The sequence below is a fragment of the Corythoichthys intestinalis genome, chromosome 18 (assembly GCF_030265065.1).
Source record: "Corythoichthys intestinalis isolate RoL2023-P3 chromosome 18, ASM3026506v1, whole genome shotgun sequence".
Lineage (NCBI taxonomy): Eukaryota > Metazoa > Chordata > Actinopteri > Syngnathiformes > Syngnathidae > Corythoichthys > Corythoichthys intestinalis.
Genome location: NC_080412.1, coordinates 17,363,136 through 17,384,399, shown reverse-complemented (window position 1 = coordinate 17,384,399; position 21,264 = coordinate 17,363,136). Strand labels below are relative to the sequence as shown.

Sequence of the window (21,264 nt, the reverse complement as noted above, 5' to 3'; positions counted from 1 at the left end):
CATTCTTTCCTTTACACAGATCAGTCGTCCTGGTCCCTTGCAGAAAAACAGCCCCGAAGCATGATGTTTCCACCCCCATGCTTCACAGTGGGTATGGTGTTCTTTCGGATGCAATTCAGTATTCTGTCTCCTCCAAACACGAGAACCTGTGTTTCTACCAAAAAGTTCTATTTTGATTTCATCTGACCATAACACATTCTCCCAGTCCTCTTCTGGATCATCCAAATGCTCTCTAGTGAACCGCAGACGGGCCTGGACGTGTACTTTCTTCTGCAGGGGGACACGTCCGGCAGTGCAGGATTTGAGTCCCTTGCGGCGCATTGTGTTACTGATAGTAGCCTTTTACTGTGGTCCCAGCTCTCTGTAGGTCATTCACTAGGCCCCCTGTGTGGTTCGGGGATTTTTGCTCACTGTTCTTGTTCTCAATTTGACGCCACACGGTCAGATCTTGCATGGAGCCCAAGATCGAGGGAGATTATCAGCGGTCTTGTATGTCTTCCTTTTTTTAATAATTGCTCCCACAGTTGATTTCTCTCACCAAGCGTTTTACCTATTGCAGATTCAGTCTTTCCAGCCTGATGCAAGTCTACAATTTTGTCTCTGGTGTCCTTCGACAGCTCTTTGGTCTTGGCCATAGTGGAGTTTGGAGTGTGACCGACTGAGATTGTGGACAGGTGTCGTTTATACCGATGAGTTTAAACAGGTACCATTAATACAGGTAACGAGTGGAGCCTCGTTAGACCTCGTTAGGAGAAGTTAGACCTCTTTGACAGCCAGAAATCTTGCTTGTTTGTAGGTGACCAAATACTTATTTTCCACTCTAATTTGGAAATATAAATTCTTTAAAAATCAAACAATGTGATTGTGTTTTTTCCCCACATTCTATCGCTCATGGTTGAGGTTTACCCATGTTGAAAATTACAGGCCTCTCTAATCTTTTCAAGTAGGAGAGCTTGCACAATTGGTGGTTGACTAAATACTTATTTGCCCCACTGTATGGGAAGACAGTCTAAATACACTCTATAACTGAACTCATTATATAATGCAAATAAGGCGAGAGAATAAGGCTGCTTAAAGGTTGGTAGGGACAATGAGAATCCTGAAAAGTGTTATGTTCCCACCGTCCCTATGCTCGAATGAATGGAACTACAAGATGACAACGAGGAGGACGGACTGACGTATAGCATGAAGCGTGGATCCGGAGGGCAGGAGCCTTCCTCTCCAGAGTGGGCGCCTCCCTCTCCGCGGCGAGGAGGAGGGAGAGCGGGCTGCTCGGCCCCCGTCACGGTGCGTCACTGGCGGCTCTCGTTATTTAAACTTGATTCAAAACCTCAGCAGAGTTTTTGTCAGGCGAGAGCGCGTCGCTTAGCAGCAGGTCGGAGCAGGATTTGTCACTTTCCTTCCCCGCGCGGATATTTTGTGTTGTCGCGGTCTCCAGGCACCCCGGCACCGGCATGCCCTACAGCGTGACTCTAAAAGGACCTTCCCCATGGGGCTTTCGTCTGGTCGGGGGACGCGACTTCAGCACACCGCTGACTATCTCCAGGGTACGTTAGCAAGCAGTAATTTTACCGTTTACTCTCTTCACTTTCTAAAGTGAAAAACAAGTTTAACAAATTTAACCCAGTTATGAATGAATTAATCTTATTAGAAGTACTCATGGGTCGCGTGACAGTTGTTTTCCGTTATCTTTACCACATGTTAACTTATTATAACGAATTACTGTATATGTAACGATAACATTAGCATATTTGAAAAGGATGATTTTTCTCGATGGAATTAGGATCCCCACGAGAGTTAACAACTAATTTATTATTTTTCTTAATTCTGTTTTATACTATTGGTTTAATTTTCAATGAGTATTATTTTCATAAGGTTTAGTTTTTGCTTTGATTAAAATTAAAAATTGTCTTTTAACACCAAATTTTATAATTGTCATTGTGATTAGTATTTTGTTGAATAACTTACAATTTAAAATATTATATATTTTATGGGTTAATCAATATTTTAAATTATATACCTTTTTGTCATTTTTTTTTTTTTTTTTTTTTGTATAGTTAACGAGTAATTATTTTGAATATTTTGTGGGGTAATGTATTATTATTATATTTGAATTGTTTCGGTTTAATTAACATTTGTATTTATAAGATATGTAAAGAAAATAAATGCGAGATCAGTCATTTACTCTGGGAGGTGCCCAAAAAATGAAAAAGACAAAATGACGACACCGTTGCGTCGCCTCAAGGATAAAGCACCGTTGACGGTAATAGACGTCCAATTCATTTCCACTGGGAGCTGTAGCTGTCAATGGCAGCCATGGGGGTAGTCCTGAAATGGAATTTGGTGGTAGCATTTTTCCAAAGTAAATGAATAATTATTTTGAGTTGGCATCCAAACCGTAAAATACAAAAAGAGAATCCATCCATTGTGACGCGGAACCTCGGCGAACTCTCCCGAACCTCTTCAGTATATGGGTCAGGCGTCAGCGAGTTTGGCAGAGGTTCCACCAGTAGCTGCTCGCTTCATTCCGGTCAGGGTAAACACATGGTGGTGCCGCTTGAAAAGGCACAGAGGTTGGGGATGTGAGCGTGTACAGTATGTGTATATGGGATGGGAAGGGCGGGGGTTAGAGAAGGGGGTGCTGACATTTGTTTTTTCAACAGCACTCAATGGTGCTGCTGAAGGATTCCAGGTGTTCCAGCCCCCCCTCCTTAAAAGCAAAGCCTCTAACTACAGGGCTGGGGCATTTTACAGATTTATGACCCCCCATTCCATCCCACTCCCCAGAGCAGGCAAATCATGCTATACGCAAAGAGTCTGGAGTCCTGATTTTGCTTCGTTGCCCACTCCTCACCAAAGGTTCTGGCTGATGAGCTTCCGGGTAAGGGTGGGTTTTCAGGATGAACCCATATAACCTCTAATCTTTAACTGCACAGTCCACAACTGGACCGATAAATGTACAAGGATGTCCACTTGCTCTGCCTTTCTGTGACTCTTGGCTTCTCTGTTGCAATCTGGCAGTGACAAACTGAAAGCAAATGCAACAAACCGACAAACTATACGATGTTGTATACAAAACCTGAATTTCTGAACATCACTTGACTAACCGGGTCTTGAGGATGTCATACTGTATAATGAGACAAGGGAGCAGCTGGTGAATGTTTGTGTGGATCCTGCATTTAAAAGAAACATTTTGGCGGCGTCCATTTCACTACATTTGTTTGTGCCTGAGCAGCTGTCGACGTCAATGGCATTTTGATGAAGAATGGTCCATATCCGTTAGCTCGTTGCAGTCCTTGACAGAAGGTTTCCAAACATCTTGAATAAGACTTTTAAAATGGTTAATCAGAAAGGAGAAACTGCCAATATGCTGGGATGCACCTTTTAACCTGGTGCGAGTTGATGAAAAAGAGACAGACACAAATGAGAGGCGTCCGGGAAACATTTTTTTTGTCACTGATATGACAGCCGTGGCATTTTGTGGAGGCGTGTTAAATACGGCAGCAGTCTGCTTCTGGGACGTGCTTGCAAAAACACACCAGCCACAAATAATCTTGTCATTAATTCATTGGCTATGAATGATCGCTGCTAGCCTTCCCAGTTCAAATGGATCAGACATGTATCGTCGTCAATGGCAGGGAATTAAACTTCCAGCAACATATACAATTACTGCAGGATTCATGGTGGTAGCATTTTAACCTATGTAATTTTAATGAGATTAATTTTAGTCTCATGTTAATTTGCTCCCACCCTTCCCACTTTAAATGGAATGGATGTCTACTAGTGATAGACACATTTTAAATTCACAGCAGAAGGATGATTGGGTGACACACGATTGGAGGTTTAACATCATTTGGGGAAGGATGACAAACCCTCATTTTTTAAAATAGCGGTGTACGTAGTTGGTGGCCATTTTGGGTAGGGTGGTTGGAAACTGCCGTAATTTTTGGACTAAAAGCCACTACTTGTTTCCCTCATTTTGAATCCTGTGGCAGCGCGGCTTATTTGTTGGTTTTTTTGGTGTGTGTTTATAGGTAACACTATATTTGACAGCGGCATCATAAGACTGCCATAAGACTACTACTTATTTACTTATTTCTTTCTATCGCTATCATGGGCATTAATGAATGTTTATGGCAGATGTCAGTAAGTGTCATCCGGCAAATTAGATCACTAACTCCATTTATGTCCAGCTCGGATCTTTTACATCTATTCAAAGTGAGAATTTGCTGGATGACATGTGTCATAAGCATTCATTAATGCTCATGGCAGTGTCATGTCGTAATTATGATGGGCTTATGACAGTCTTGTGGAGCCACTGTCAAATGTGTTCCCAAAATACCATAACTAGCACTTGATGAAACAACTGGAACAGTAACTGAAGAAATAATTAGCAAAGAACATGAATTTTGATTGTTTTGACTATACCGCTGCAATTCATGCTAGGCAGCATGTTGGACGACAACAGTGTTGACAGCAGGTGGCAGCAGAGGTTGACTGTCTCCCCCAAGGGAGCAGTAATGGCCAAATGAAGCTTCTTGAAGCAACGAAGCTTTACAGCCAATTGGTTCAAAGCTTCATGGTGGTTCATTTGGTCTTATGACAGGCTTATGATGCCGCTGTCAAATAACGTGTTTCCGGTTAACATCTTTTGGTGCAAATATCCCATAACACAGTGAGGACAGCTGCAGCTTATAGTCCAGGGTGTCTTATCCATGAACAAATGGGGTTTTCCTGCCAAATTTGGTGGGTGGTGACTTATAATTAGGTGCGCCTAATAGTCCAGAAATTACGGTAGATCTTGAAGAGTACAGTACAGTTTGACCAACATCGTTACGTTATTTCTTTGTCCTCCCTAATACTGATGTCATTTTAGTTCTGTATCAGTATGGATACGGATACAAATATCGGTATTATTGCATCCCTACTTGCTTGGCCATCCACATGCTTGCCACATACAAGATTGGAGTGGAAGCTTAAGAGAGCATCCAAAAAGTCTTAACGGATCAGTCAAATTGGAACTAGAAGTCAACCATTTTGGTTTGACGAAGTCATTTTGCAGAGGAACCCATGCAGCATTTGAGCTGTTGCATGTAAAAATACAGGAGAGAAATTAGCAGGACAGCTCATGAACTCCATTGCTTTCTACCATTGACCTCGCTCTACCAAATTCCAGTGGAATGCACATGTGACCCAAAGCCACTCTCGTTTTCCTCCAATCCATTTGAACTGTTCAAGTCCCGTACAAATGGATTGGACGTCTATTACAGTCACTGGTGCTGATGCATGATCATTCACTGCTAGCCCGCCAAAACAATGCAACCAAGACAGAGGGAGAACGGATGTTGGCCTTAAGATCAAGAGACACTTTAATGAGGACATCGTAAAGTTTCAATTAGGGAACAGTTTAGTGCCTCAAATTATAAAGAAGACGCATGACCACGCGAAGTTCATTTGTAACAACGTGATACCAACTAACACTAGCTTTAGGTCTGTCAATAATTAGCTCAATGAATGAAGTCATTGTGGTAATGTTGCATTTTAGTATTGCTAATTAGAGATGAATAGATATGTGTCACTTTCCGTTTTGGATAACACTGAAGCATTTACAGTGGGGCAAATAAGTATTTAGTCAACCACAAATTGTGCAAGTTCTCTACTTGAAAAGATTAGAGAAGCCTGTAATTAGCCACGTTTACATGCTGACTTTTATTCATACCGATTCAAATCATTCCGAATGGAAATTTCACATCAGCTGTTTACATGTGACTTCATCTATTCCGATCCAGCGTTTACATGTGACTGCCTTTATTCCGAAAGGACATTTGACAACTGCCGTCTGACATGCGCAGATTAATCAAAACAAAGCGTCACGTTGCAAAACATGGAGATCGATCGTCAGATCAGCTGCTGTTTTAACTTTTTGAGTGGAAACAAAACTTCAGAATGATACGCCGTTCATTTAAAAAGTTGTGTGGGTGAGCTGTGCGTGTGCTTGGAAGCCATGTTGCAAGTGACGTTACTTACTTCACCAAGTGACGTCACCACGTCAGTACGGAGCATGCGCAGAAAGAACGCAACCAGACACCATTCCGCTTCCCTGTTTACATGATATAATTTTACTTCTAATCGGTTTGGGAAAAGGAATATTCCACCCCTGTGAATCGGAATGAAATTCCATTCGGTTTGGGCCTGTTCATTCCGAATGAGGTGTTTATATGGAACACATTTATTCGGTTTGAACAAATATTCCGATTGTAATTGGAATATTTGGCTCCATGTAAACGTGGCAATTGTCATCATGGGGAAACCTCAACCATGAGAGACAGAATGTGGGGGAAAAAAAACAGAAAATCACATTGTTTGATTTTCAAAGAATTTATTTCCAAATTAGAGTGGAAAATAAGTATTTGGTCACCTACAAAAAAGCCGGATTTCTGGTTGTCAAAGAAGTCTAACTTTTCTAACGAGGTCTAATGAGGTCTAACGAGGCTCCACTCGTTACCTGTATTAATAACACCTGTTTTAACTCATCGGTATAAAAGACACCTGTCCACAAACTCAGTCAGTCACACTCCAAACTCCGCTATGGCCAAGACCAAAGAGCTGTCGAAGGACACCAGAGACAAAATTGTAGACCTGCACCAGACTGGGAAGACTGAATCTGCCATAGGTAAAACGGTTGGTGTAAGGAAATCAACTGTGGGAGCAATTATTAGAAAACGGAAGACATACAAGACCACTCATAATCTCCTTCGATCTGGGGCTCCATGCAAGATCTCACTCCGTGGCGTCAAAATGATAAGAACGGTGAGCAAAAATCCCAGAACCACACGGGGGACCTAGTGAATGACCTACAGAGAGCTGGGACCACAGTAACAAACGCTACTATCAGTAACACAATGCGCCGCCGGGGACTCAAATCCTGCACTGCCGGACGTGTCCCCCTGCTGAAGAAAGTACACGCCCAGGCCCGTCTGGAGTTCACTAGAGAGCATTTGGATGATCCAGAAGAGGACTGGGAGAATGTGTTATGGTCAGATGAAACCAAAATAGAACTTTTTGGTAGAAACACAGGTTCTCGTGTTTGGAGGAGAAAGAAAACTGAATTGCATCTGAAGAACACCATACCCACTGTGAAGCATGGGGGTGGAAACATCATGCTTTGGGGATTTTTTTCTGCAAACGGACCAGGACGACTGATCTGTGTAAAGGAAAGAATGAATGGGGCCATGTATCAAGAGATTTTGAGTGAAAATCTCCTTCCATCAGCAAGGGCATTGAAGAAGACACGTGGCTGGGTCTTTCAGGATGACAATGATCCCAAACACACAGCTAGGGCAACAAAGGAGCGGCTTCGTAAGAAGCATTTCAAGGTCCTGGAGTGGTCTAGCCAGTCTCCAGATCTCAACCCCATAGAAAATCTGTGGAGGGAGTTGAAAGTCTGTTACCCAACAACAGCCCCAAAACATCCCTGCTCTAGAGGAGATCTGCATGGAGGAATGGACCAAAATACCAGCAACAGTGTGTGAAAAGCTTGTGAAGAGTTACAGAAAACGTTTGGTCTCCGTTATTGCCAACAAAGGGTACATAACAAAGTATTGAGATGAATTTTTGGTATTGACCAAATATTTATTTTCCACCATGATTTGCAAATAAATTCTTTAAAAAAAAAAATCAAACAATGTGATTTTCTGTCTTTTTTCCACATTCTGTCTCTCACGGTTGAGGTTTACCCATGTTGACAATTACTCTCTAATATTTTCAAGTGAGAGAACTTGCACAATTAGTGGTTGACTAGCTACTTATTTGCCCCACTGTATATTTCAAATGCTGTCAGGTGTTAATATTGAACTTTGTTCTGCATGTAAAACAAAAGAGCGCACCTGACTATAAACCAATTTTATCTCATTGGCCATTGTCGTGCTTTGTTGCTTAAAAGTATATTGAAGCCTGTTTTTATTTGCTACCTTTCAGTACTTTCTATGGATCGTGCAGTAAAGTCGGACTGCAAAGGTGTTCCTAATATCTCTGACTGCTGCACAGACATTACTCACACATAATGACTGGAGGTGATGGTGGTTAAATAGCGTGGGTAAACCATGACCTCCTGTTGGGCGATTGTCCACTCAAGCAAGACTGAGCCGGTTCTACTTCCACACGGACAAAAAGCACATAGTGTTGTAGTGTTGAGGTGTCGTGTTTATTTTCACACGCGCTTACTTCCCACAATGACCTCTCAGTTTACTGGAATTGAGTCACGGGTAAAAGTGGGGGGAAAGTATTGGGGTGGTTGGGGGTGCGGTGCAGTCAGAGGCCGTAAATTAGGAATTCCCCATGCGAACCACACGACTCAGCTATTAGCACTTCATGGAGCGTGAACTTCAGCTCTTTCGCTTTTAAAACACTTAACTGCACGGCGTGCATGGAGGTCGCAGCAGGGATCAAATTGTAACCCGCCATCTCGGTTTCAGGACTAATTTACGCAAATTTACGTGCAGTGTATTCAAGCTGTGATGGACATGTTGAATAAGACTGCGTGTGTTTTTCTAGTCTGTATGTATGAGTAACAAGAATGTGAAGGTACTGATTAACTAGAGTCAACCGACACATTTTCTGGTTTACACTGCAGGTGTAAAAGAGGTAGGATGTCGGGGATGTGGCTATGTGAAGGGGACTGATACAGAATTGGAGCTAGAAATCAACTCACAGATTTTCTGTTTTCTGAAGTTATGCTAGAGGTTTAACAACAGACTGTGTGAAAGGGGGGACAAAGTCAACAACAAAGTTTCAGCTTTTGTGGTAGTATCAGAGTTGAGTGAAAGGCACCAAAACAATTGGTGGGTCAACCCTCATTGGTGCCGTACAGGCAAGACAACCAAAAAAGCTGTTTTAGAAGGCTACACAAACCAAATTATTTGCTAACCTATGCATTACTGCAATATTTAATGCAATATTCCTTTATATTAAATTACCAACATTACATAATTTCACAATTTAACGCTAGCCAATGGGCGAAAAGATGACAGTAAAAAATGAAATCGTAATTACTTCACAAACAAGGCTCTCGTTAACTGCAACATTATAACATCTCCTTGGCTCAGGGCACAATTTGGGGACGCGGATTGTAATTTTGCTCTGGAGAGCGCTGGAGTCAGTGTTTCAGCGGTGTCTGATTTCCGTCCACAGGTGGAATGGTCAAAGGGCCTAATCTCAAGACACTCTCAAATAGGGTTGTGACAAAATATCGAAATGGTGATATATCGTGATACTTTGTATCCCAAAAGGTTATCGATATGCTCCTGTCAAGAATCGAGATATCGTTTAAAAAAGGTGTCAATTTAAAAAATAAAAAAAAAAAGCCTCCCATTGACGGTGCTTGACGCCCAATCCATTTAGACTGGGAACGTTCGTTCAGTCAAAACCAGAGCATTCACAATCATTCGGTCCGATTTTCGGGGCATTTACAGGTCACTTGCTTTTCATTTTAGGGAATTTACTTGTCATTTCCTGTTGAGTTTGAGTCACTGCCTTTCCACTGCCTTTTCATTTGGGTGATTCCCAGGTCACTTCCTGTTCTGTAATGCAAAATATACAGCAAGTGACCCATAAAATACCCCAAAATCAACAGGTAAATGACCTTAAATGGCCCAGTTGAGGGATGACTAGGGGTGGGAACCTCTTGGTACCTCACGATACGATACCATTTGCGATACAGAGCTCATGATAACGATGATCTCACCATATAGCGATACAAGGATTATCATTAGTTAGGTAATCATTCTAGGATATTCTACAAAATAACTGACAGAAAAACAAGCTATCTTCATCCTTCTGTGCTTTAAATGTCACTAGTAGACATACAATCCATTTGAACTGGAAGGGTGGCAGCGAATGAATGAGCCCCTCCAACTTCAAACTGGCCACTCCCACTTCTATGGTCGTCAGTGGTACCCAATGCACGACAACGAGGTAATTTTGGGCCATTTCAGGTCATTACATTTTGATTTTCAGTCACTTCTTGTTGATTTAGGGGCATTTTATGGGCCACATCCTGTTTTTGGGTTAAAAAACAGGAAGTGATCCAGGAATGAATAGGCAATGACTCACACTCAACAGGAAGTGACCTGTAGATGCCCTAAAATGAACAGAAAGTGACCTGTAAATACGCCGAAAATTGAAAGAGTGACTGTGAAAGCTCTGGTTTCGAATGACCGGATGTTCATTCGCCCTTCCAGGTCTTAATGAATTGGGCATAGAGCGCCATCAATGGCAGCCATAGATGGTGGAAGATTTTGGTAGCAATTTTTTATTTTTAAATATCGACAACTTTTTAAAACGATATCTCGATTCTTGGCATAAGCGTATCGATAACCTTTTGGAATGCAAATTATCATGATATATCGATATTTTGTCACACCCCCAGAATGACATTCGTAAATGAGTTCATCATTAGTAGATGTCCAATCCATTTAAACTCTCCCCCTTCAAATGGCTGGACCTCTACTAGTGATAAACTCATTTATCAAACTCACAGCAGCATCTATTGCTTTCAATGACCTCCTGACCTGTCCTCTGTGACCAGGTGACGGCCGGCAGCAAGGCGGCCCAGGGAGACCTCTGTCCGGGTGACACCATCCTTGCCATCAACGGTGACGTCACAGAACACATGACCCACATGGAGGCCCAGAACCGCATCAAAAACTGCACTCAACAGCTCACGCTCATCATCAGCCGGTAGTCTCTTCTGTCTTTCTAATACAGCAAGTAGGCTTATCTGAAATTTTGCCAAGAAGGCAAAGCAATGGCTCGTTATTTAAAAAAATGTGTATGTTGTGTGTTGACTCTGAAAGAGTTAAACACGAGCAAGGCAGGGAAAAAGCTGCGACTTGAAGAAAAACTGTGGTTTCTGACTCGTTTACAAGTGAAACCTGCCAATTGGCAGACAACAAGGAGTCTTTCGCTCTCTGGTTGTAAGTTCACTGTGGAAAGTCAAAGCTTTAAATCAGGAAATTTTCTTCTCATTGTACTCGAAAACATCCAACACCCTCTTCTGTCCAAGCAACTGAGCACCAAGCAGTGGTTTGTCCACGTCGGTGTTATTTCAAGAAGCGGCTAAGGTGCAGCTTCTGTGCAGCTGTCGCAACTTTCCACGCATTTAAGATAAAGCTGACAAAGTGGTGCTTTTATGTCAAGAAGTGTTTTCATTCCGCATCGTGAAAATGTGATTCACTGTAATAAAACAAAAAGGACGCATTAGGAGTGACAAGTTTATTCCATTAAGTTGTGATATTACTTATTTGACTGCTAAAGATTTAAGAAAGAGGGAAATACCGTTTGTCATTTGAATGATGGAAAACAAACAGACCGACAGACTGGACGACTATTGCCGTCAATGGCAGCAAATTCTGTTTCGGGCCTGACAAAATAGCATTCGGCTGTCTGGCAAAGGTGTAACTAGTGCCTTCCACTGGTATGCAACCTCACGGTCATATATTGTTTGAATAATTACAGTGTGAGTTTCCCCCCCACCGGCGGACGGGAGGGAGGTGAGGCGTTTACATTCGACATATTTAGCACAGAGGTGAAATGAACTGCCGGTGAAGTGGAAAGGACAGGCTTCTGAGCTAAGTCGTGTATGGAAAAGATTCCCCCAAAGTATTCCCCCAAACCATGTGTTGCAGTCGCTCTGATCCGGAATTTCTGGCGAAAAGAATCCTCACAATGAAGGGAAAAATAGGAAAAGGCACAGTTGTTGCTGGCAGACAAGAGCAAAGCGATACGGCAGCACAGTGAGGAGATGAAAGCCAGGAAGAAGAGCCGTGAATCACAAATCTGGCTGTCACTTGAAATCAAATGCTGAAGTATCTGCCACAGAAGGTGTGGGTCATTATCAGAACGCAAGGGAGGAAACAGTAGTGTAATAGTTGAATGGTAAAAAGCTGTCGTCAAGTATTTGGAAGCTCGAGACTCCATTTTTATGAACTTTTGGCCTGCCGCCATTTGAAATATTTAATAAAAGGTAATTGCAGCCATTAGCCGTCTTGTGCTGACTCTCAGGAACATAATCCTAGTAGAGGACAACAGTTCTGAGGACCTCCCACCCCCTTTAAAAGCCAATGCTGTAACATACTCCAAGTCAAAGCAGGAGAAATGGGAGACCTGTAATTTGCCGCTGCTGCCGATGGACAAATATATGAGTCTGCACGTCTGCCTGGGAAGGCAAATTACAGTGCGCTCCACGGATCTGAGGTCTGCTGTGTAATGCAAGAATGTTTCTTCGGATGTTTCCTCATCCATTACTGTCACGGGCTTCATTTCTCAGAGTATTTTAGAAGGGCGCCCCCCTGGATCATTGGAATCATTGCTTAAAAGTCCATGACAGAAGTTCTCAGTCTTATTATTTTTTGCTGTTATGTCTTGCTTGGAGATCCACAAGTGAAGTTGCAATGACTCAAAAGTACCAGAATGATCCCTATCTCAATTCTCCATGTACCTGTTGGCCTTCGCAATACCTAAACTACTCCCTCTTCTTTTTATCCTTCAATTTTATTTCCACGCTGCCTACAACTTCACTCCTGCCAGGGCTTATTGGAGAAATCTGTGTGGTTGCACAGTCCTAAGAGGCAGATGGCGATTGGGATAAGTGCCAGGCTGCTGGGATGGAGTCCCCCGCTGATGGATGTGCCAAAACTCTGACTGAAAGCGTGTCTTGTTCATAAAAGGACACCCCTGCTGTGCTTCAATTTTACTAACATTAAAGAACAATGTCAGGATTAAATCCAGACTGGAGTTTAACAGGTGGAAAACGTCAATGCAACTGGACTGTTGAGTAGAGCTCAGGCCTCCACAAGGGGCAAGATGAGCTCAGATTTACACATTGCTCCATGAGAAACTAAGAAAAAAAATTCTGGATCTGCCGGTCTCTTGGCCTGTATCCCAACCCACCTCCATGTTCTGTGTAAATCTGTCAAATCATTTTGGTGTAATCCTTCTCCAGACCCTATGAAGTAGATTGGTTAAGATGTTTTTTTTCCCCAAGGTTACAGGCGCATTCATTTACAGAGCTTAAGAATTTCAGACACCAGGCAGAGAAAAGACAAGAGTCCGAGTTTCCCTGGTGCTGGGGGATCTGACCTGTGACTCAGCACTGAGGAATTGCTCACAAGGCTGCACTGGACCAAAGGAACACAGGACTCCAGCGGGGACAAAAGGCCCAAAGAAACTCACTTCATCCCCTCCCAACTTTTCAGTCTGTCTTTTGTGGTTTGATTAAAAACACCACATCATTAGAACTATGGAGACACGGTCTCTTTGTTAGACATTCTCAGGTGCTGTCATTATAATTGTCAGCGCTTACCTCATGTATCCTTATGACCTTGCCTACATTGACAGCCATTAGCATCAACAAACAACATTACCGTGACAGACCGATGACCTGGACAAGGATTTGTGCAGATATTCCGTCTCAATTTAGGGATGATGGGTTTCTATCCGTGCGTCTCATCCTTACTGTGGAGCCCGGCCTATCTCAAGAAGCCAAAGTAAACTTATCCGACCGCTGGAAAAAAAACAGACTATCAGGAAATTAAACCTGGTCAAGGAGTGGAAAATATGACCAAGAGAAAGACAGAGAAATCCATCCTGGGAGAGTCTAGTATTTGTAATAGTTTGTGTCCTTTTATGTCTTGTTTGCTGATGTATAAAAGCTAAAAATATGAGGAGCCGATGGCTGGAGGACCAGGTTACGACGACCCCCTCATCCGCCAGACTCAACAAATCTGCTGTAGCCATCAGAGTGAAAGGACGTAGAAATAACAAGCTCTTTGCAGGCAGACCACAGCTGGATTTTTTATGCTGGGTATCTTTCAGTGCAAGATTTAAAGAATGCTTGACGAAACAGACGTCCAATCATGTTTATCACTTGTAGACATCCAATCAATTTGAATTGAGAAGACTGTGGGATACAATGAACGGTCATTCATTCACTGCAGCGCTCCCGCTTCAAATGGATTGGATGTCTAGCCCTGCCAGGTACATTAGGGCTGCCACGATTAATTGACTAATTAGCAAATGAATCTTCATCATGTCAACAAACCGTTTAGAGCAGGGGTCTCCAACCTTTTTAGCACCACGGACCGGTGTTATTTGGGTCTTTTTTTTTTTACGGACTGGTGTTCTGACAAATTTTGCAACCCATCAAAAATTGCAACGATGCGGTTCTGCGCATGCTCGTAATGTTAAACATGGCCGCAAATGCAGCGATTCCAAAGTAAACACTACAAACTTCCTTTAAAGAAAGGAATATTAACTTACGTTTGATCATGGAAGGACATGTAGAAAAGTTCTCCTCAGATACATCCTGCCATGTTAGCTGCACACAACAACTCCACACCGCTCTCTCACCATTAACGACTTCACCTTAAGCATTAATTAAGAAGCCCGCTTCACAAAGATACGATGATGGAAATTGTACCAAGGTTTTCAATGCTCTTGTAGCGATAACAGGATATTCCGGAATGACTTTAATCCAGAACCTCGGTTGAGTTGTTGTTTCAAATGTACATTTAAGGTTGCCGTCATTTGCGATCTCTACAAGCTGATCCTCCTGTTGCACAGACATGCTCGAATCACTCGGTTTATTCACAAACGGGTCACAAATCCACTCCTTCGCAGTTCGTGGGTCTTCGAGGTTGTTGGCTCATCTTCTGGCTCGTCAGGTGCCCTTTTCGCTGTAAAAATATCTTCAAAGACGTCTGTTTTCCAGTCATCTTCGCTCGTTTGGGGGCTAATTATTTCCGGGAACAAATGTGCTTTGCCCGCTGCCTGATAATATGTTATTATCGAGGACAAGCGACCATAGATATATTATATACACAAAACAAGATGTACTGCTAGCAGTCCAATCAATGGATTTCATTGACGACATTCTAATCTATCCTGTAGTATTATATCTAGAGTAGACAGGGATATTGGTGTGTTAAACAGGGGCACAGGGTTAATTCGGCCAGAATGCGGTCAATAATAGGTTATTATTTCTGTGCGGCCCGGTAGCAAATGCGCCACGGACTGGTACCGGTCCGCGGCCCGGCAGATGGGGACTCTTAGTTTAGAGACATTGTTGACCTAAAAATTGTCCAAATCCTTTCTTTCAGTGTACAGGATTTAATATTGCGGGCCACACAAAATGATGCAACGGGCGCGATCTTGCTGCCAATTTCACATCGCTGCATTGCTAACCTAAAGCTCCTACAAAAATAGAAAAGTAGTAATTGTGTTGAGGAGGTACGTTTGAAGTGATAAATTTCAGACGAGAGATAAGCTTAATATGTTTTGTAAGAATTTAGCGTCTTTGGCACTCTTGATGCCATAACTCCAAAGCTGATTTTTCTCCTATTTTCCACTCGTGTCTCTATCTTGGCATTCTCAGTTTTATTATGGACTGATGATAAATGCGGTCGTCCTTGTACTCCCCATAATGTCTATTCAAAGTAGCTCTGTCTCAGTCTGAGTACAAACGGCGCTTGTGTGTGAGGTCGCCATCGCGACCAAACACTCTGAAAACACATGGATGGAAACGTCAAACGCCTTGTAAGAGCGTACTTGACGCCGGTGGTCCATATCTGAAGTGTTGCCGGACAACCGATAATTCTATCATGCATAACTTGAACCTTTGTCGGACGAAAGAGGGCCTCACACAAAGACAGCTCCGTGTCCTCGTTTCAGGTCGCATCCCGAGCTCGCCCAGTTTCGGATCGTTTCCTGCTTGACAACAAACACGGCGGCGTTGAAAAAGCCTCAGAGGTGACGACGCGACATGTTGTTTTTCGGAGGACACGATATGAAACCCGAGCCTGTGGCCGTGACTCACCAGGTTTTATTAGCTTAAACCGCACCAAAGAATTGCATTTTCTGCCTTTCAAAAGGGAAGGCGTAAATTATCCAACAAGGCCTGCTCAGCTCAGCAGTGTATTTTAATGATGTATCTCATCACAGCTGCCAGTCAGTGAGTCATGTTCTTTCTTGTAAGTCAACGCAACTGGAGTCAATTACAAGCAATCTAAAGATATATGTAATAAGTTATCACCCCCCTTCTGTAGAAGCAAAAAAAAAAAAAAAAAAAAAAGCTTGATGGCTTGTACTGTAGAGTTATGACGTGCTGACGACTTTATCTAATGTATCAACTGGAGAGAGTGAGACCGGTTCTCTGATCCTACAGGAATCTGCAGACCGGCACTTGGGAGTATCACACTTTTATTAGGTAATCATTCTTGTAAATGACCATACTATCCCAGATTTGGCTTTGGTTCATTGTGTCTGTCGGAGTGTTGCACCGATACAATTTTTTGGCTCCACAGACCAATTCTCAGTAAAAACTCAGTAAATGGTAAATGGTGTTATACTTATATAGCGCTTTTCCACCTTTCAAGTAGTGTGTTATCGGCCGATACTGTACTGAAAGGTGTGTTGTTGTTTTTTTAATACACAAAATCTATATATTTATTTAATTACTAAATTTCCGCATATTCACTTGAATGTAAAATAATTATATCATGGCTTGGGCAGAAATTGCTCAATTCATTGGCTGCCACTGATGGCACTAGTTCTCTAATCCATTTGAAGTGGGAGGGTTGCTAGCAAATGAATGTTGAGTCGCTGGCAATCTCCCTACTTCAAATGAATGGCGTACCGCAAGCACACGTCACTTCCGCTCATTAATATTCATGACATTAGCTACTGTTGCTAAGTAGGGACAAGCCACCGTTTGTCCCTAATAGGAAATGAATGGAAATCGTGTACGAAGGAGATGTTTACAGAGCTAAACCTACCAATTCTCTGGTGCCAAATTGACTGGCAAAGATGTGGAAGAACATAAAAATGTTCAGTTAAAGAGATGGGTTTAGTGTCAAAGGCTAAAAAAGACGAAAAAACGAGCCGACCTAAGCATAGCTTTAGCTTTTTTATCGACGCGACTGACAATGACATTCTCCTGTTTCAACAAGCTATCCTTTACCATCAGCCCTGTCTTTCTTATATATATATCCTCTGGTTGTCCTACGTCTCTTACCGTTCTTGGGGATAACTTAGTTAGACCATGCCAACCCAACATAATTTTGACTGCATATGAAACGTGAATGGATTCGCCGAGCTGGTGTGAAAGTCCGCGCAAGTTGATTCGGTCTTCAAATTTTTTCCTCCCGAGTTTTTGGTTTCCGGAAAGGTATGAAGAGAACATCCTTCATGTGTCGTAATGTCTAGAGTCGTTTCTACAAGTTCCAAAAAAGCAATGCATGATCGGCATGTTCCTTTTTGGAAAGATTACCGGAGAAAAGTAGCACTAATTACGTTGTGTCTATGCGAGGGCGGGTCTATAATGTCCCACTTCGGCTTTACTTCCGCTTTACGATGCGACGTCACGGTCTAAAAATGGCCTGCGTGCGGTACGCCATTGGACGTCTATGTGGGATAGACTAATTTACAAATGAAAGAATGTCCCTCAGCTGGTGTATTTTTAAGAGCGCCATTCATTCCTTTGCTGCCACCCTCCAACTTAAAATGGATTGGACATCTAACTAGTGACAAACTCATTTGAATTCACAGTAAAAGGATGATTGCACGTCTATCGTCATCTTGGGAAGGGCAATAAGTGCCTTTTTTTTTTTTTTTTTTTTTTTTTTAACGGCAGTATGCGCAGCTGGTGGCCAACTTGGCTACTTTCTCGCTAAATCTGGTGACTTTCCATAGCTTCTTGGTGACTTTTTCCCTAAAACAACGAGTGACAAATCTAGCGACTTTTTCTTGTGTTTATTTTTTACTCACATTACAATTACATGCAAATGGCCAATCATGCAAATTAGGTGAAGGCATCATCTAGTGAATTTTAGGACAGCCAATAGCTACTTTCCTTACCGGGGAGTTGGCAACACTGCATCTTGTGAAAAGAGACCAGCAGTTGGAAACTAGATCTCGAAAAGTACATATTGCACAGCATCAGCAGGTTATTTCTTAGTACTCTCAGATACGATGACGTCATTACTTGTATTGTATCGGAGAAAGACAATTCCTCAGACTTTTTTCTATGGCCTCATACAATTTTGGGGTTGTTTACAGAAGCCCCTTTCACATACGACTAAACACCGTTAAAATCCCGGGATTTAAACGGACAGCCCTTGTATGTGAAAGCAATTTCCCGGGTTGACTGACACGGAGATTACACGAACATTTCACGGGTCTCGTCTTCGTATAATGATCGAGACTTTCCTTGGACAAGGCGTATGTGAAAGTAAGCCTTAAATTCCTGGGGCACAGCACGATGGCTGATGACGTAAATATCATGGCGGGCCGATCGACACTTCCTCTTTCTTCACAGTAAGACGAAAAGCGGTAAACAAACATTGCAATTATCAACATAGCAAGCTGGAAAAAGCTAAATTAAACTGAAAACATAACGAAATTCAATTGCTACTGGATCGTAGAGCCGAGGAAGAGAGTCCATCATCCATCTTTGGAAATGTGTGGTTTATTTTATTGACGATGTTAGGGTCCGCAACTGCGGAAACAAGGTTGTACCTCAAAGCACAAAACAACAGAGGGATGCATTCAAGGGTTTTTTAAATACAGATATACATGTGATCGGCAAAAAGAGGGAATAACAGAATAGGTCTGTGACAGTAGGTCGACGGGGATCAATAATACTAATCTAAGCGGTTGGCACGGAGCCGATAAGACAAAAAAAAAAAAAAACACTCAAATACCAGCACAATGTGGGGGATTTCAAAACAAGTGCGGCAGTGGTGTCGAATGGCGCCTGGCAAGTTAATATCTCAGCACTCTTTTCTTGGATCGCCTGGGCTTGAATACAGTGTTGATGAGCTTGAATTGGCTGCAGTTACGGCTCTGTAACGAAACAGGATTTGACCAACATTGTGACAGCCGATGTCGACCAAAAATGACGTAATGTGCGGGTTATAAAATCGCGCCAGCAGCCCTCCCTGCACAGAGCGACAATTGAAAACACGGGACAAGTCTGTGAAAAGTGTTCAACCCACGTCATTCCCGGGATATCTCTACATTCGTGACAGCAATGACGCGAGTAAATCCCGCGTCACCTTAGACGGGAATTTACTGGGATATGTTTGTGAAAGGGGCTAGAGATTACATCTCTAGAGAACAGAATCGTCATCAAGACCATCTATCTTACTCGTATTGTCTTTCAGGTCGGGATCTGGAGAACGAGTGTGGTCGCCGGCGGTTAGCGAAGATGGCAAGACGAGCCCTTACTTGGAATCTGAATTGCAGGTAGACACTAATTTTGCTGATTAAAAACACTTCTGTGAACTACATATCCATTGGCAATGCCAAAATGTGCTAGTGAAAATGTAAGAATGATGTTTTCCATCTTTCATTGCTCAAAATCATGATGGTTAAAAATATTCAAACACCATCACATGGTCAGGTATAACACTTAAATTAGAGACATTTAACCAGGATAAACGGCAAGTTTTTAGTTACAGCGAGGCTGTCCAAAAACCATGGCATTTGGGGTTTGGGGCCAGGAGTTCATTATAGTAGAGTTCACCCAAAATATCTACCGTATTTTTGGACTATAAGTCGCACCTGAGTATAAGTCGCACCAGCCATAAAATGCCCAACGAAGAGGGAAAAAAAGCATATATAAGTCGCATTGGCGTGTAAGTCGCATTTTTTGGGGAAATTTACTTGATAAAATCCAACACATAGAACAGATATGTCATCTTGAAAGAAAAATACAATAGAGAACATGCTGAATAAGTGTACAGTATGATAATGTTACATGATGCATGAACAACGAAATGCGAACGTGGCCGGTACGTTAACGTAACATAGCTATTAAGAGTTATTCAGATAACTATAGCATAAAGAACATGCTAACAATTTTAACAAACCATCAGTGTAACTCCAAAACACCAAAATAACATGTGAAATTATGTAAGAATGTGTTAATAATTTCACACATAAGTCGCTCCTGAGTATAAGTCGCACCCCCAGCCAAACTATGAAAAAAACTGCGACTTATAGTCCGAAAAATACGGTTATTCCAAATAAAAAAAATTGTTCAATTTTTAGGATGATAATGATAGACATCCAATCATGTGGCATAATCACGTAAATGAGTTTATCAAGAGTAGACATCCCATCTATTTTAAGTGGGAGGGTGGCAGCGAATGAACAAATATCAAACAGTCCTACTTTAAATTGATCGGATGTCTATTGCCATTATTGGCAGCCAATGAGTTAATAGGAACAAACAGCGATTCCTAATTATCTTTGCAACTTCATAGGAAAAATGTTTTTTTATTGACTCTTGTTTATTAAGAGTTCTGAGAGAATCGCCGTGGGAATCGCTTTATTCCCGCTTTGATTTCACAGTGTGCAACTGATTTCATTGGCTAAAATCCATTCAAATTTGATCCTGGTCTTTTGATGGCCATGATGATCATTCGTTACAGACCACGGCTTGCCATCTGGGACTATAAATTAAGCGAGTGACACTGTTGATCATAAACAGCATCCATAGAAACAGTTGAGCCTCGCTTCAGAAATAGAACGTTCGCGTATTACAAATGAACAAACGCATTCAGTGTTGAAAAACTCAATTGTTCTCTGATCGTACCAGCTGCCAGGATATTCCAAGCACAATGAAGCCATTTGGAGATGAGCTTTGTATTGAGTTTTCCGATGGATCCAGAAAGTTTTGGAAGGAATGGGAGGTGTGGAAGAGCCTGAATTCTGAAAAAGACAATACGCTACGAAAAGCATCTTTCGTCCAGCTTCTTGACCTTGAATGGCCCAAACACACAAAGAGGTAGCATTTATTATCCGCCACCTCATCAATCGACATTTGGCGTCCATCCAGAAGAGTATTGTTTACAGCTCGTGAAACGCAATGAAAGCGGTCTTATTGTCTGGTGTCGTTTGTCAAGATTTGCGGTGAAAACGGATGAAATGTTTGGTCTTTTTCAGTAATGTCTGAAGGGATTTTGCTTTGAAACGGCCAGACAGATGGAACTCCAGTCTAGGTCATGTCTCGTCTAGATTACATCATATCCGGAGACGACATATCCTTAACTCTATCACTGCCATCAAAAACAATAGACATAAAATCCATTTGAACTGCAATAGCTGGTATTGGAAGGTTACATTTAAGTGCCATTGAATGATTGCTGACAGTCATCCCAGTCCAATAGAGGTAACATGTCAAAGTTGCTTTTTTGGTCGGTATAA

General features: G+C 42.2%; 2 protein-coding genes across 3 annotated transcripts in view; one reads left to right on the top strand and one right to left on the bottom strand.

The window, feature by feature from the left end:
- The window catches only part of kcnip1b (Kv channel interacting protein 1 b), a 104,384-nt gene that overhangs the window by 36,294 nt on the left and 46,826 nt on the right, over positions 1 to 21,264 (bottom strand). The window lies entirely within an intron of this gene.
- pdlim4 (PDZ and LIM domain 4) overlaps positions 1,323 to 21,264 on the top strand; it is a 58,683-nt gene continuing 38,741 nt past the window's right edge. The window contains exons 1-3 of the mRNA XM_057820402.1: positions 1,323 to 1,547; positions 10,586 to 10,737; positions 19,218 to 19,299. Of these exons, the coding sequence (XP_057676385.1) occupies positions 1,455 to 1,547; positions 10,586 to 10,737; positions 19,218 to 19,299 (327 nt within the window). The 5' untranslated portion in view covers positions 1,323 to 1,454. The remainder of the gene's footprint in view (positions 1,548 to 10,585; positions 10,738 to 19,217; positions 19,300 to 21,264) is intronic.